The sequence below is a fragment of the Xyrauchen texanus genome, chromosome 22, assembly GCF_025860055.1.
Source record: "Xyrauchen texanus isolate HMW12.3.18 chromosome 22, RBS_HiC_50CHRs, whole genome shotgun sequence".
Classification (NCBI taxonomy): domain Eukaryota; kingdom Metazoa; phylum Chordata; class Actinopteri; order Cypriniformes; family Catostomidae; genus Xyrauchen; species Xyrauchen texanus.
This window is the reverse complement of record NC_068297.1, coordinates 22063670-22078910: the sequence shown is the minus strand read 5'-3', so window position 1 is coordinate 22078910 and position 15241 is coordinate 22063670. Positions and strand designations below refer to the sequence as shown.

Below are 15241 nucleotides of genomic sequence, written 5' to 3'. Positions count from 1 at the left end.
GATGGAAATGTCTTGTTGATGAGAGGTCAACAGAGAATGGCCAGACTGGTTCAAACTGACAAAGTCTACGGTAACTCTGATAACCACTCTGTACAATCGTGGTAAGAAGAACATAATTTCAATGCTATTCTGAGATGCAGGTTGGTGCTGTTTTTGCGGTACGAGGGGGACCTACACAATATTAGGCAGATGGTTTTAATTTTGTGGCTGATCAGTGTGTGTGTGTGTATATATACTGTATACAGTTGAAGTCAGAAGTTTACATACACCTTAACCAAATACATTTAAACTCAGTTTTTAATTGTAGAAAAAAATCCCTGTCTTAGATCAGTTAGGATCAGGATATACATACAGAATGTGAAATGTCAGAATAATAGTAGAGAATGATTTATTTCAGCCTTTATTTCTTTCATCACATTCCCAGTAGGTCAGAAGTTTACATACACTTTGTTAGTATTTGGTTGCATTGCCATTAAATTGTTCAACTTGGGTCAAACACTTTGGGGAGCCTTCCACAAGATTCTCACAATAAGTTGCTGGAATTTTGGCCCATTCCTCCAGACAGAACTGGTGTAACAGAGTCAGGATTGTAGGCCTCCTTGCTTGCACAAGCTTTTCAGTTATGCCCACAATTTTTCTTCCGGATTGAGGTCAGGGCTTTGTGATGACCACTCCAATACCTTGACTTTTTTTTGCCCTTAAGCCATTTTGCTAAAACTTTGGAGGTATGCTTGGGGTCATTGTCCCTTTGGAAGACCCATTTGCAACTGAGCTTTAACTTCCTGCTGATGTCTTGAGATGTTGCTTTAATTTATCCACATACATTTCCTTCCTCATGATGCCATCTATTTTGTGAAGTGCACCAGTGCCTCCTGCAGCAAAGCACCCCCACAACATGATGCTGCCACCCCCATGCTTCACGGTTGGAATGATGTTCTTCGGCTTGCAAGCCTCACCCTTTTTCCTCCAAACATAACGATGGTCATTATGGCCAAACAGTTACGTTTTTGTTTCATCAGACCAGAGGACATTTCTCCAAAAAGTAAGATCTTTGTCCCCATGTGCACTTGCAAACTGTAGTTTGGTTTTTATGGAAGCTTCTTCCTTGCTGAGCAATATATGTCGATATATGTTGATATAGGACTCGTTTTACTGTGGATATAGATACTTGTCTACCTGTTTCCCCCAGCATCTTTACAAGGTCCTTTGCTGTTGTTCTGGGATTGATTTGAGTGTTATGATGGCTGTGTGGTCCCATGGTGTTTATACTTGCTTACTATTGTTTGTATAGATGAACGTGGTACCTTCAGGCATTTGGAAATTGCTCCCAAGGATGAACCAGAATTGTGGAGGTCCATAATTTTTTCTTTGGCTGATTTCTTTGGTACACCTTCAATTTAGTACACCATCAGAAGGAATTTGGAATTTTCCAAGCTGCTTAAAGTCACAGTTAACTTAATGTATGTAAACTTCTGACCCACTGGAATTATATATTATATAATTGACTGATATAGTCAATTAAAAGTGAAACAATCTGTCTGTAAAAAAATATTGGGAAAATTACTCATGACATGCACAAAGTAGAGTTCCTAAACAACTTGCCAAAACTATAGTTTGCTGATATGAAATGTGGATAAAAAATGAGTTTTAATGACTTCAACCTAAGTGTACAGTATGTAAACTTCTGACTTCAACTGTATATACACTCACCTAAAGGATTATTAGGAACATCATACTAATACTGTGTTTGACCCCCTTTCACCTTCAGAACTGCCTTAATTCTACGTGGCATTGATTCAACAAGGTGCTGAAAGCATTCTTTAGAAATGTTAGCCCATATTGATAGGATAGCATCTTGCAGTTGATGGAGATTTGTGGGATGCACATCCAGGGCACGAAGCTCCCGTTCCACCACATCCCAAAGATGCTCTATTGGGTTGAGATCTGGTGACTGTGGGGGCCATTTTAGTACAGTGAACTCATTGTCATGTTCAAGAAACCAATTTGAAATGATTCGAGCTTTGTGACATTGTGCATTATCCTGCTGGAAGTAGCCATCAGAGGATGGGTACATGGTGGCCATAAAGGGATGGACATGGTCAGAAACACTGCTCAGGTAGGCCGTGGCATTTAAACGATGCCCAATTGGCACTAAGGGGCCTAAAGTGTGCCAAGAAAACATCCCCCACACCATTACACCACCACCACCAGCCTGCACAGTGGTAACAAGGCATGATGGATCCATGTTCTCATTCTGTTTACACCAAATTCTGACTCTACCATCTGAATGTCTTTTCCTATTTGTAGTGGAGATGAGTGGTACCCGGTGGGGTCTTCTGCTGTTGTAGCCCATCCGCCTCAAGGTTGTGCGTGTTGTGGTTTCACAAATGCTTTGCTGCATACCTCGGTTGTAACAAGTAGTTATTTCAGGCAAAGTTGCTCTTCTATCAGCTTGAATCAGTCGGCCCATTCTCCTATGACCTCTAGCATCAACAAGGCATTTTCGCCCACAGGACTGCCGCATACTGGATGTTTTTCCCTTTTCACACCATTCTTTGTAAACCCTAGAAATGGTTGTGCGTGAAAATCCCAGTAACTGAGCAGATTGTGAAATACTCAGACCGGCCCGTCTGGCAACATCAACCATGCCACGCTCAAAATTGCTTAAATCACCTTTCTTTCCCATTCTGACATTCAGTTTGGAGTTCAGGAGATTGTCTTGACCAGGACCACACCCCTAAATGCATTGAAGCAACTGCCATGTGATTGGTTGATTAGATAATTGCATTAATGAGAAATTTAACCGGTGTTCCAAATAATCCTTTAGGTGAGTGTATATATATATATATAAATATACAAACACACACATTACAGTATGCATATCATCATAACAGAGCCATTCTTTTGCAGGACAAATTAATAATGCAAATGTATTAATAAAATATAAATAATATAAAACAATAAAGCACATAAACTATAAAAAGATAAACAATTTTACATTATATGAACTGTCCTAACACTTTGCATTTAAGTTAAAGGAGCCAAAATGCAAACGTGGAACGAAGCAATTATGCTTCAACAATTTAATGGCAGGAATGCTCTGGAGTGGTACCTCATCCATATTCAACATAGTGACATATTGGTTACTGCTGGGCAAAAATATTGCACCGTTACAAAGGTCACACAAGAATCTCATTAGTGCTCATTTCTAGTCTTTATTATCCTTTCATTATTGTTCTAAATACAAGTGTAGTTGAAGTGGCCATACATAATGGAATTATTATACCAAAATATTCTTTAACCATGTTACATTTAGCGGTTATCTAATCCAATGGCCTATGCATTTGAATTTATTCATTTATAACAAAAACTAAATTACCATCAAGTGTTCATAATTGTAATATATTCATTGAACACACATACATAGAACATGTGCTTTATTAGTCAGTGTATATCAGCAGCACTTCCAATTTTGCAGGAAAATTAGCAAGTAGCAAGAATATCCATTTACATTTAACAGCAATAGCAAATAATCATTTAATAAAAAATATTTCTGGAATGTTATATGATAACATAGTGAAGGTTCAGGCTGGTAAAAAAAAATTTTGTTCTGAATGGTAAAAATATTTTCAGACTATTTATGTACTTCACAGACCAAATTACTATTTGCAGTAGCAGAGAATGAAGTGCAATCCTTTGCAATTAATATTTTACTGCCTTTTGCAAGAAATGTTTTATTTACTCATCTAACATGATGTGTTTCCTTCTGATCTTTGTATTCAATTCTATAAAATAACCATGCACATTGAAAGAGAGAGAAACATGCAGAGCCAAAGAAACCTTAAAGGAATTGTTCACCCAAAAATGTTAATTCCCTCATCATTTACTCACTATCATGCCTTACCAGATGTGTATGACTTCCTTTCTTCTGAACACGGAGAAATATTTTAGAATAATATTTCAGCTCTGCAGGTCCTCACAATGCAAGTGAATGGTCCCAAAATGTTTAAGCTCTTAAATCGTATAAAAGGCAGCATAAAAGTTATCAATACGACTTAGTGTTTTAATCCACATCTTCAGAATCTAAATGATAAGTGTGGGTGAGAAACAGATCAATGTTTAAGAACTCTTTTACTACGAATCTCCAAATTTCACTTCTTTGTTTTTGGTGATTCATGCTCTTCATGCATATTGCCACCTACTGGGCAGGGAGGAGAATGTATAGTTAAAAGGACTTAAATATTGATCTGTTTCTAAAGGCCGATTTATACTTCAGTGTCGAACCTACTTTGCTAGCGTGCACCTCTTTAAAAATGTAACAGTGCATTGCATCGACGCAGACCACAACAGCTGTGATTGTCCAATTTAACCACAGACCGCAAAATGTGACAAAAGATATCTGTTCAGAGCTTATGAACTCTAAAATATAGCCTCTGTGTAGAGTAAATAATAATATCTCATAAGTTATGGACACAGAACAACTTCTAATTTGTCAGCAAATTAAAAAGCACCTGGTAAGTGTTGGTTATATTTACTATATGCATTATAAAGTCTTTAAAACCACACCAATTTATGTTATTCAGGCGAGAATAAATTTTTCATCACGGAACGTCAAAAGTACACCAAAATATATATGTATTATTATGTAAGCAACTCAAGAGCAAGTGTACAGTAATTTGCTAATTTATTTTCTGCCTGCAATGCAGGCAACATGTATAATAAATATTATGTACAGTTGTGGCCAAAAATATTGGCACCCTTGGTAAATATGAGCAAAGACAAATGTGAAAAAAGAATCTGATTTGTTTATCCTTTTGATCTTTCACAAAAAAAAAATAATATATCACAATAATCTAACCTTTAATTGAAGTAAAACATTTGAAAGAGTGGGAATATCTCATATTTAAATACATATTTTTCTCCAAAACACGTTGGCCACAGTTTCTGTCACCCCTAGAAACTCTTATGAGTAAAATATATCTGAAGTATTCCATTCATATTTTCCTTTTTTTTTTGTGCACCTGGGTGACTAGGAACATGAAATTGTTCAGTATAAATATGTGGTAACACACAGGCCATTTCCCTTAATCATCAATCACAGTGGTTTAGACCAAGAAATATAGTTCTGATGTGTGGCAAAAGGTTGTTGTACTTCACAAAATGGGAAGTGGCTATAAGTAAATAGCAAAAGCATTGAAAATGCCCATTTCCATCATCAGGGCAATAATTAACATGTTCCAGTCAACAAGAGATCTTAAGAATCGGCCTGAAAGAGGACGTGTGTCTATATTGTCTCCACGCACAGTGAGGAGGAAGGTTCAAGTGGCCAAAGAAACTCCAAGGATCACAGCTGGAAAATTGTAGTAATTAGTTGTGTCTTGGTGTCAGAAAGTTAAAAAAAAATAAAAGCAGCCATCACCTACATCACATTGTTTGGGAGGGTTTTAAGAAAAAAGCCTCTGCTCTCATCCATCAACAAACTCAAGCATCCTCAGTTTGCCAGACACAACTGAAACTTCAAATGCGACCGGGTTCTATGGTCAGATGAAAGAAAAAGAAAAAATCTTTAATGTTGTGGGGCTGTTTTTCTGCCACAAGTCCTGGACATCTTGTTCAGATACATGGCATCACAGACTCTATCAAATACCAACAGATAAAAAATCAAAACCTGCCTCTGCCAGAAAGCTTACAATGAATTCTAGTTGGATCTTCCAGCAGGACATTGATCCAAAACAAACATCAAAATCAACACAAAAATGGTTCACTGACCACTAAATCAAGATTCTGCAATGGCATCCCAGTCTCCTGTCCTGAACACCATAGAACATTTATTGGTTGAATTGAAGAGGAGAGTCCACCAACATGGACCTCTGTATTTGAAGGATCTGGAGAGATTATGTTTGGAGGAACAGTCTCAGATCCCTTGCCAGGTGTTATCCAAACTCACTAGGCATTATAAGAGAAGACTCAGAACTGCTATCTTGGCAAAGGGAGGTGGCAAAAAGGATTGAATAAAAATAATAATTATGTATAAAAATGTATTTAATATTTAGATATTTCCAATGTTTCAATTGTTTTACTTCAATTAAAGGTTAGATTTTTTGTGATTATGTTTTAATGAAAGATCAAAAAAGGGTGCCAATATTTTTGGCCACATCTGTACCCATATATTTCGACATGTTCATATGACATATGCTACAATAAATTTAATACTTCTGAATCCTGAAATTATATTGCTTGCATTGCTTTTGTTTATCTAGGAAACATATAGTTAGTATTTGTTTGTGTACTCACAGAACATATCAACGCAGAACAATAAAAGCAAACCAACGCATTGGCCATTAAGCGGAGCCAACGCCGTAGGTTTGACACAGAAGTATAAATTAGCATTAACCCACAATTATCATATTGCTGCTGAAGACATAGATTTAACCATTTTGGAGTCTTATGGATTAATTTTATGCTACCTTTATGTGCATTTTGGAGCTTCAAAATTTTGATCACTACTCACTTGCATTGTATGATCGTACAGAGCTGAGATATTCTTCTAAAAATCTTAATTTGTGGTCATCAGAAGACAGTAAGTCATACACATCTGGGATGGCATGATGGTGAGAAAATTATGAGAACATTTTAATGTTTGGGTGGACTAGCCTAACAAGGATAGTTAGTTTACCAAAAAAATAAAAATACAGTCATGAAATTATGATTTACTCACACATCTCATGTTGTTCCAAACCCATATTTTTTCTATTGAACACAAAAGATGATTTCAGGCAAATTGACTGGCTTTAGTCACTTTTCAATTTCATCTCATATAAAAGATTAAATTAAATGACTAGTGACTCACCCAAAAAAAGTTATGATGTTTTGAAACAACATGTGAGTAAATGATGACAGAAATTTCATTTTTGGGTGAACTAACCCTTTATCTTTGAGAAACAAATTATCCACTCAAATGGGTCACAATATAGTTGCTTTCCACAACAAAACCCCATAAACACTTATCTAATGTTAATCTCCCTAACACTGCTGCTGATCACTAGAGCAATACTGGTTATTGCTGTGATATGCTTATTTCTCAGGACTTGGGCACTCTTCCTCTTCACATGGCTTATCGGTTTGTGCCGAGCTGGGAGGAATCTCGTTGTTCTGTGTGGGTAAAAGCAAGCACTCCAGCTCTTCTGCATTGATGGCCACACTTTCAGGGGACAGCCACCTCTTGAACTGTTCCAAAGCACTGCAAAAAACGATCATACTAAATAACCACATGCATTTTGAACAGCACATTAAAGTAATTGAATATAGAAATTAATGCCATTTATTCATCATTTTTCAACATAATCGTAAAGATGAATGAATGGCACTAAAATTCCTCATTTATGGCATTATTATTAACAACTAATTTATCATTTAACAAACAGTACTGTACATACTGTATAACACTTAACACTGCCATTATAAAAAAAACAGAGATTAGACTATCAAGACCATTGATGGAAAAAGCAATACTTTAAGATAATAATGTTCCAATTAAAAACATCTAATCAAATTATTGTGGGTTTTGATTGCCTAACCATATATCAAATCATCTCCCTCCTATAAATAATTTTTTTTCATTATAATTTTCCCCCAATTTTCTTAAAATGTGGAAAACACTTGCCTTTGTCTTGCTTAATAGGGAGTTTGTAAGGCAGAATTCTTCAACTTTGTTCCTTTGAAGCTGCTTTAGTTACAATATGTATTGCACTACACAAATTACATTGGATCTGCAAACACATTTTGTACTTTTTCAATCTGTGCTGTTGGGTTTGAGTATTTCTGTAACTGCTGATCTCCTGAGATTTTCACACAAAACTAAAAAAAACATCTGCTTATGGAAACGCCTTGTTGTTGACGGAGGCCAGAATGGCCAGACTGGTTCGAGCTGACAGAAAGGCTACATGAACTAAGATAATCCCTCTGTACAACTGTAGAAAACAGAATAGCATCTCAGAATGCACAATATAAGAGTACAACCACAGACATTTTTTAAGACCATAGTGTTCCTAATAGTGTTCCTGCTTGGTGAGTAGTTCCTCAATTCATTCTTATGATTATTTAAGTCAGTTTTTCAATACTGTAAAGTGTTTAATATGACTACTTTTATTTATTTTAGCCTACATAAAGGTCAAACCACATTTCAGGAAATTATGAATAAGAAAAAGTGTGAAAAGCTGAATTTTTTATTATTCTGGTAGACAGTTATACCATCTGCAGATCTTAGAGGGGCTAAAGTACATGATGCTTGAGAGCAGTGGGGTTTGTCCTTACCTCTGATCAAAGTCTCCTTCCTGGAACAATTCTGAGGTTTGAGCATCATGTAGAAACCTATCCCAGCATTCCTTTTTTGCCTGGGACAAGGAACGGAGCATCTGCCTGGATGTTACTTCATTTGGTTGTCCCTTGATTCTCTTCAACCGACTTTCTAAAAAATGTCGATAACATGTTCTTGAGAACAAGTCAACAGGCCACATTAAGAAAATGTATCTGAAATGCCAATTCCAGTACCTAAACTAGCAATGTAAACTTCAGAATCAGCCATTGGTTCCCATGGGCTGAAAGAAGCTCTGGGAGAGTTTGACTGAGGGATTCCATGAGAGGAAGGCTGAAATGAGTCTGTAAATTGTCCATCATCATGTCCCAGTGGATCTGGCAGACTGGAGCAGACCTCAGACCAAAGATCTCCACTAGTTCGGACCACATGGGTTTCGAAGTCGTCAATCATCACGTCCTCCAATAATTGAAGCATATATTTAATGCAATTCATGTGAAAACACTTTAAAGTGGCAAGAATATTTTCAGAGCATTTAAGTATCAGTAACCCTCCTATTGTCTTAGGGTCATTTTTGACATGGCACAGGTAAAGAATACGTAATAAATACCACATACTTACATACTGAACATTAATGCACAATTGCATTTTACCCTGCACAATATATATATATTGCCAGTCAAACTGTTGCTGCTACTCTACATCTGTCACAATGCACCATTTAATTTCATATGCATACTTTGTACAAATAGTATATTCTCTTTCCCCTATTTTATTGTGTATATTATTGTGTATTTTAAATGGGCATTTTAAAGTAGATTTTTTAAATTGTGGTTTTACTTCTATTTCTATCCTTATCTATATACAGTATATATATATATTCATCATATCTTTATCATAAACTATGGGGAGAAAAGTCGTATCAAGAATTTCACTACATGTCGTACTGTGTATTTTTATGTGACAAATAAAACTTGAAAGATTGTTTTTGCTACCAGAACCAAATGTTCTGACTGTCAAGACCATAAAAAAAATTTTATAAAATAAAAATGATACAGTTTTTTTTATTTTTATTATTATTTATAATTTAAAACAAACTGTTCCTTCCATTGTCAAAACGGTATAATTTTCACCAGTATGGGAATAACAGGTTGTGACCTTTCACCTGGGGACTTTTGGGGGACTTTCTGGATGTTAAGCTGATTTAAATTGTTTTGTGCATATATTAATCAAATCTGATCTAAAAGAAAAATCTAATATTCTCAAATTCAGCTCCTAGCCCCATATTGTTCTCTAGCCTCCCCACCTGCTTCACTGAGTACTGAATCTTTCGAACAAATGTATATCTTTCCTCTAAAACACCCAAAGAGTGTTTTACACTAACACATTCCCAAAGAGATATTCTTCACAGTTTTGAACAGATAATATGTTAGTAAATACGTTTACTAACAGGTTTTTATAAGAAAGGGTACAATGGGGCAAGGACCACCCAGTGGTAAAAGACCATTTATTTGATATTATGTTCTCTGAAAACCTAACTGATACATCAGCTCCCTAAAAAAATTGTTTGACATTAGTGGAAAGGAATGGATTTATTGCAATGGATGTGCTAAGTTTGCCCATTTTGACTGCTGGAAAAGGCAACAGAGATTCCTTTGTGAAAATAAGCATGTACTAAAAAGTGTAACTATAAGGTGCACTGTTCATTTTCTGCAAGCAGGTTGAATCAGAAATTGTTTAAATATAATTCAGATAATAGGCCTATAAAAAGGTAAATTGAGACCTCCTTTGCCAGTGGTTTAAAGTGAAAATTAAACATATAATTTGAGTATTTCTGTAACTGCTGATATCCTGGGATTTTCACACAAAACAGTCTCTATAATTTACTCAGAATGATATCTAAAATAAAAAGAAAAAACATTCAGTGAGCCGCAGTTCTGTGGATGAAAACACCTTGTTGATGAGAGGTCAACAGAGAATGGTCAGACTGGTTCAATCTGACAAAGTGTACAGTAACTCAGATAAACACTCTGTACAATTGTGGTGAGAAGAATATCATCTCAATGCTATTCTGAGATGCGGGTTGTGCTGTTTTTGCGGCACAAGGGGGTCCTACACAATATTAGGCAGGCAGTTGTGCCTGATTGGTGTATTAACATATGCGTTTATGCATTTTAATGTTTTTCAGTACGGGTCAAAAATGACCAAAAAGACAAAAGGAGGTTGCAGATTCTTAAAGACAATATGAGGGTTAAAAGACAGCATGCCCGGTGTCAAATAAAGTGGACGGATTTAAAATCGGTCATTTGTTGATGGTGTTGCTGTAACAGCCATGTAACAAAAGTCTTAATGATTGTTGACGTTTGCTCTCAAGCAAAACCATTTAGTGGACGTGTAGAAAATGACGATGGACATAAAGGTACAGTTGACATACTTACCTTAAACTACAACACTCTTGATGCACTTCAGACCTAAGAAGATATATTAAAAGGAGAAATAAATCCAAGCATTAGCATGAAAAATCCATCCTTCAGTCTCGCTCTTCTTTCCCTGCTGCTTGGGTATACGTCACCGGTAGTATTACCCACCAAATTTGATTGGCAATTACACCCGTCCATCAACATTTCCGTGCATTTGATTGGTGGAGGAGATGTTCTTGGAATCATTACTTCCGTTTACTTCTTTAGCACGTTGATATCGGGTCGAATTTTTACGAGTAAGATTTATGTGTTTGTCTTTAAAGTTATACTGTAGAGAATAATGCAAACTTGTCTAATCGGTACAAGCATTTAAAACAATGTTACGCAAAATTCTTCTTGAGCTATCGCAAATTGTTCTTCTAATTGCTCTGTAATGTTCAAGTTATCAGTGGTCTCTTTGGTCATGAACGAGGAAAACAAATATAAAGAAAAGTTTGTGACGTACAGTACATGTCGATCATGGAATACTGTTATGTTATTTCATTGCTAATTTGATGTCTTGTATTTTAGATTTAGGTCAGCTCATTTTCTTATGTCTGTTGACCTGAATCAAGGACGCATCAGTGGAGGTGCATCATCTACACAGGTAAATCTAGTAGGCTTATAAAAGCTGTCAGACTAAACCAACACAGTATAACAAGCCTGGATTGGGTCTCATTTGGGACTCTTTTCACTCCCAGGTTTTTTTTTTAACAATAATTTAAATGCATGTTATATTACTTTTACAACCTCTGCATTTGTTGTAAAAGCTTTTGTTTAGACTCAGGATCAGTGTATGCCAGACTCGCACTGATACAGTCTTTGCAGTTGTTCTAGTGGACTAATCGAGATATTAAATGACATTTGTTGCAGGCGGTGCTCATTAGGAAATGCAGACACTGCTCAGACTGGCAGCAGTAGCAGTCCCTATGGGTTTACTGCTCTCCAGAACCATGGCGTGGATATCTAGTGGCAAAACTCATGTAGAACTCATCACACGTTTAAGAGGTATGATATATATTCTTTACTGACACGTATTCATATCAGACATTTTACATTCTGATATGTACAAATGAGTATTCATTTTCTTATACTACACAGATCATGGGGTTATCCGAAGTGATCGAGTGTTTAATGCCATGCTTGCCACTGATAGAGGGATTTATTCCAGAGACCACCCTTATGCTGACTCTCCCCAGTCCATAGGTGAATTCCATCTAAAGCCAAATTGTTTTGAATACAGGCAATGATTACATAATATCACAGCATGTTTGTCTTTTTCTTCAAAGGATACAAGGCTACCATCAGTGCCCCTCATATGGTAGGTGAGACGAACAGATGCTTAAAAGTAGACAAGTTATACAGAAATTAGTATCATACGTCAGATCAAAAGTATGCTGTAATTGTCATATACAATATATTATTTTCCTGATATTTCTACTTGTGTAGCACGCTCATGCCCTTGAGGTACTCAGTGACAAGTTAACAGAAGGAGCCTCAGCCTTAGATGTGGGCTCAGGAAGTGGATATCTTACTGCGTGCTTCGGCAGAATGGTGAATGCAGTCTTTCGCTATGTACTGTACGTTTTTTAAAAATGGTGTCAGTCGAGATTTAAAAAATGCTGTGTATTTACAGTTTATGTGATAAGGTGTGATGATTCCACCTGTTATTACAGAATGTGACAGGATACAGCATAAAAAGTAGCATGTTCTCTGAAACATTTTCATTGTGATTTATTATGTTCATTTTGCAGGTAGGGCCCTCTGGAAAAGTGGTGGGAATTGACCACATAGAAGAGCTGGTGCAAGCCTCTGTGAAAAATGTCCAGGCAGATGATCCAGAGTTGCTTGCCTCTGGACAAATTAAACTAGTGGGTGAGGGATTTTTTTTTAATGAATAATTTTTTAAACACAATAAAGTAGTGGAAATAAAATATTATTACAAATATTTAATAAAATATTTCTTTCCACATACTGGTTTTATTGCAATTTCAGTGGTAATTAAAATAAATGTTTTTTGTTTTTGCAGTGGGAGACGGACGGTTTGGTTTTCCTGACGAAGGCCCCTATGATGCCATTCACGTTGGAGCAGCTGCTCCTACACTCCCTAAAGCTGTATGCACTTAAGTTGTGTTTTGCATTCATACATGCCTTTTTTTATTTTATTTATGCAGAATTTAAATTAAATTATTGTTTACATATTCTATTGTAGTCTTATTTAAACCTGTGCATCAACAGCTCCTGGAGCAGTTGAAACCAGGTGGTAGACTAGTTTTGCCTGTGGGCCCAGAGGGTGGAAGCCAAGTTCTCGAGCAGTATGACCGACAGAGTGATGGCACTTTCCTCAGGAAAGCACTGATGGGTGTGGTTTATGTGCCACTGACAGACAAACACCACCAGTGGCCACAGTATGTATAAGCCATCAAGATATTAATCAGAACTGTGTGATTTTATTGTGTACTGCAGCTCATCACATGTATGGCAGTTGATTTTAGTTTTTCTCTTCCCAGTGATGAGCTCTGATTGCAGTATCGTTGCCCCTGCAGGAGATGGCGCTGGTGCTGTGGTTCAGCAAGCCCTTAAGACTGAGAAAAGGCCTCTCATCCCAACTCACCCTGCTGCTTAGCAACATGCTTGTCTGGATCATTCTGATTCTTACAACTAAAGTGCAAATGCAGCATTTGCCAGAGGAAAGAAATTAATGCACTCATCTGAAGGTTTCTGAGGTGATGACCATTCTCCTACCTAAACTCAAGGACTGAAGGATTTGGATAGGAAGGCTTCTTATCTAAGACTTGTGTGATCTTGGTATGCTTCATAAATTGTCATATGTTCAGCTTTAACATACAATACAGCAAGAGGAGTAATGCAAATAGAAAAGACCTTGAAGTTTAACCGCTCCCATGCTACTTTTGTCAAATAAATAATTGTATGTGTAATTACCATGAAGTTATATGCCAAGGCTTTAATATATAGGAAACATAGCCTATACTTTAAATAATTAAAATCAAGAATGAGTTTAAAACTTATTCTCTAAAAACTGTTTCCTCTTTTTACATGCATTCTTGCATTTTTTGAAAGTGTAATTAGATTTTCAGTTAAGGTGTTGCTGTTGTCTAATCTGATCTTTAAATACTGTATTAATCTACATGCAATTAAATGTATAAAAACTGTAATGCCTTGAATTTTTTATGAACCAATAAAGATATCAAAATACTGTAACAGATAAAATATTACATTTTAGTAACTTTTCTTCGAGAAGTACTAACATTACAAGCAAACATATTCATGAAAATAGTAAAAATACTAGGAAACAAAACTAAAGAAAACAAATTGGATTGTCAAATTCATTAAGCAAAGAAATGGTTATCCTGGCAGCCTTTTTATTATTAATAATATTATTATTAATTAATTATAAAAAATAAAAAAAAAACCACTAAATTTTGTCTGAATTTATTATTACTCTAGTAACTGGAACAAATCAATAATGTAAATGTTCTTGTTCTTAAATATTTTTATAATAATTATACATTAAAAGGCCAATATGTCATAAAAATAGACACTATATATATATATATATATATATATATATATATATATATTTGATATGAAAGACAAAATCAATACAACCAAAAGGCACTTATTTTACAAAGGCTATAACCAATCTACAATGGAAGCCTCTGCAAAAAAAAAAAAAAAAAAAAAAGAGAGAGGGAAAACTGAAAAAAATTAACAAGCAAAATAATACCATAAAAAAGTGAAATGATAAGGGGCATCTACAGAGCTTTTACAACAAATAAATACAATCATTTAAATATTTTTAATTATTGGCAGGGCTTCTGTGTATTGTTTTAATTCATTCTTAAATTATATAAACAGTGGGGGAGATATGAAAAATGCTAGACAAAAATAATTAGGGTACAAAGGGGCTAAAGGCACCCCTTAAGGCCACTTTGCTTTTTTCTGGTTACAAAATGTGTCAAGAACAAAAAAAAAATCAGTATTTATTTTGATTGAATATTGATGGAACAACATAAAAAAAAGGTGGTGAGGGAATCTTTCACCCCACAAGTAAAAGACTCCCTCAATTGAGGTAAAAGGCCACTAGGGGGTTTAAAGTGATATTGTATTGTGTAGATACCAGTGCAATAGTTATAGGGCACAATGTCGATCACTAATGCAAATCATTTTGAGACAGCAAGATCTTAATGGTTTAAGATTCATTTAATTTAGATAACTACAGAAAAGTAAACAATTTCCTGTTCATTTCAAAGACATTTAGCATTTTATTGCATCTCAAATATTCTATAAACAAACTAATCTCTTATGATTGGATGAGTCAATGTGCACTCCCCCCACTTAAGAAAAACAATGCGTTTAATAGGGGCCTTTAGTCCCGTTGTTCCCTGCTGACCAGAGTATGTGAGCGGAGCAGAGTGGCATGATTTGGCCTGGAGCAGGTTTTTAA

General features: G+C 35.8%; 2 protein-coding genes across 3 annotated transcripts; one reads left to right on the top strand and one right to left on the bottom strand.

Annotated features, from left to right (window-relative positions):
• Positions 1 to 3204: 3204 nt before the first annotated feature.
• LOC127662850 (coiled-coil domain-containing protein 32-like) lies at positions 3205 to 10882 on the bottom strand. The gene is made up of 4 exons (XM_052154225.1): positions 10753 to 10882; positions 8551 to 8773; positions 8314 to 8467; positions 3205 to 7240 (listed from the first exon to the last, which is right to left on the bottom strand). The coding sequence occupies exons 2-4, from the start codon at positions 8765 to 8767 to the stop codon at positions 7075 to 7077; spliced, it is 537 nt and encodes a 178-aa protein (XP_052010185.1). The 5' UTR covers positions 8768 to 8773; positions 10753 to 10882; the 3' UTR covers positions 3205 to 7074.
• Positions 10883 to 10989: 107 nt separating this feature from the next.
• Positions 10990 to 13991, top strand: LOC127662616 (protein-L-isoaspartate(D-aspartate) O-methyltransferase-like). Of its 2 annotated transcripts, none has more exons than XM_052153886.1 (10): positions 10990 to 11030; positions 11305 to 11380; positions 11647 to 11781; positions 11875 to 11979; positions 12063 to 12094; positions 12223 to 12327; positions 12528 to 12648; positions 12803 to 12888; positions 13012 to 13181; positions 13320 to 13991. In XM_052153886.1, the coding sequence occupies exons 3-10, from the start codon at positions 11664 to 11666 to the stop codon at positions 13354 to 13356; spliced, it is 774 nt and encodes a 257-aa protein (XP_052009846.1). In that variant the 5' UTR covers positions 10990 to 11030; positions 11305 to 11380; positions 11647 to 11663; the 3' UTR covers positions 13357 to 13991. The 2 variants fall into 2 exon arrangements, with proteins under 2 accessions (XP_052009846.1, XP_052009847.1); XM_052153887.1 differs by having other exon boundaries at positions 13284 to 13991.
• The last annotated feature ends 1250 nt before the right edge of the window (positions 13992 to 15241 follow it).

Coding starts and splice junctions, on each gene's coding strand:
- LOC127662850 (XM_052154225.1), bottom strand. CDS start 8,767: ATGATTGACGACTTCGAAACCCATGTGGTCCGAACTAGTGGAGATCTT. Junction 8,468..8,550: donor AGTTTACATTGCTAGTTTAG/GTACTGGAATTG, acceptor GACATTTTTTAG/AAAGTCGGTTGAAGAGAATC. Junction 7,241..8,313: donor GAAGGAGACTTTGATCAGAG/GTAAGGACAAAC, acceptor CGTTTTTTGCAG/TGCTTTGGAACAGTTCAAGA.
- LOC127662616 (XM_052153886.1), top strand. CDS start 11,664: ATGCAGACACTGCTCAGACTGGCAGCAGTAGCAGTCCCTATGGGTTTA. Junction 11,980..12,062: donor TGACTCTCCCCAGTCCATAG/GTGAATTCCATC, acceptor TTTTCTTCAAAG/GATACAAGGCTACCATCAGT. Junction 12,095..12,222: donor CCATCAGTGCCCCTCATATG/GTAGGTGAGACG, acceptor CTACTTGTGTAG/CACGCTCATGCCCTTGAGGT.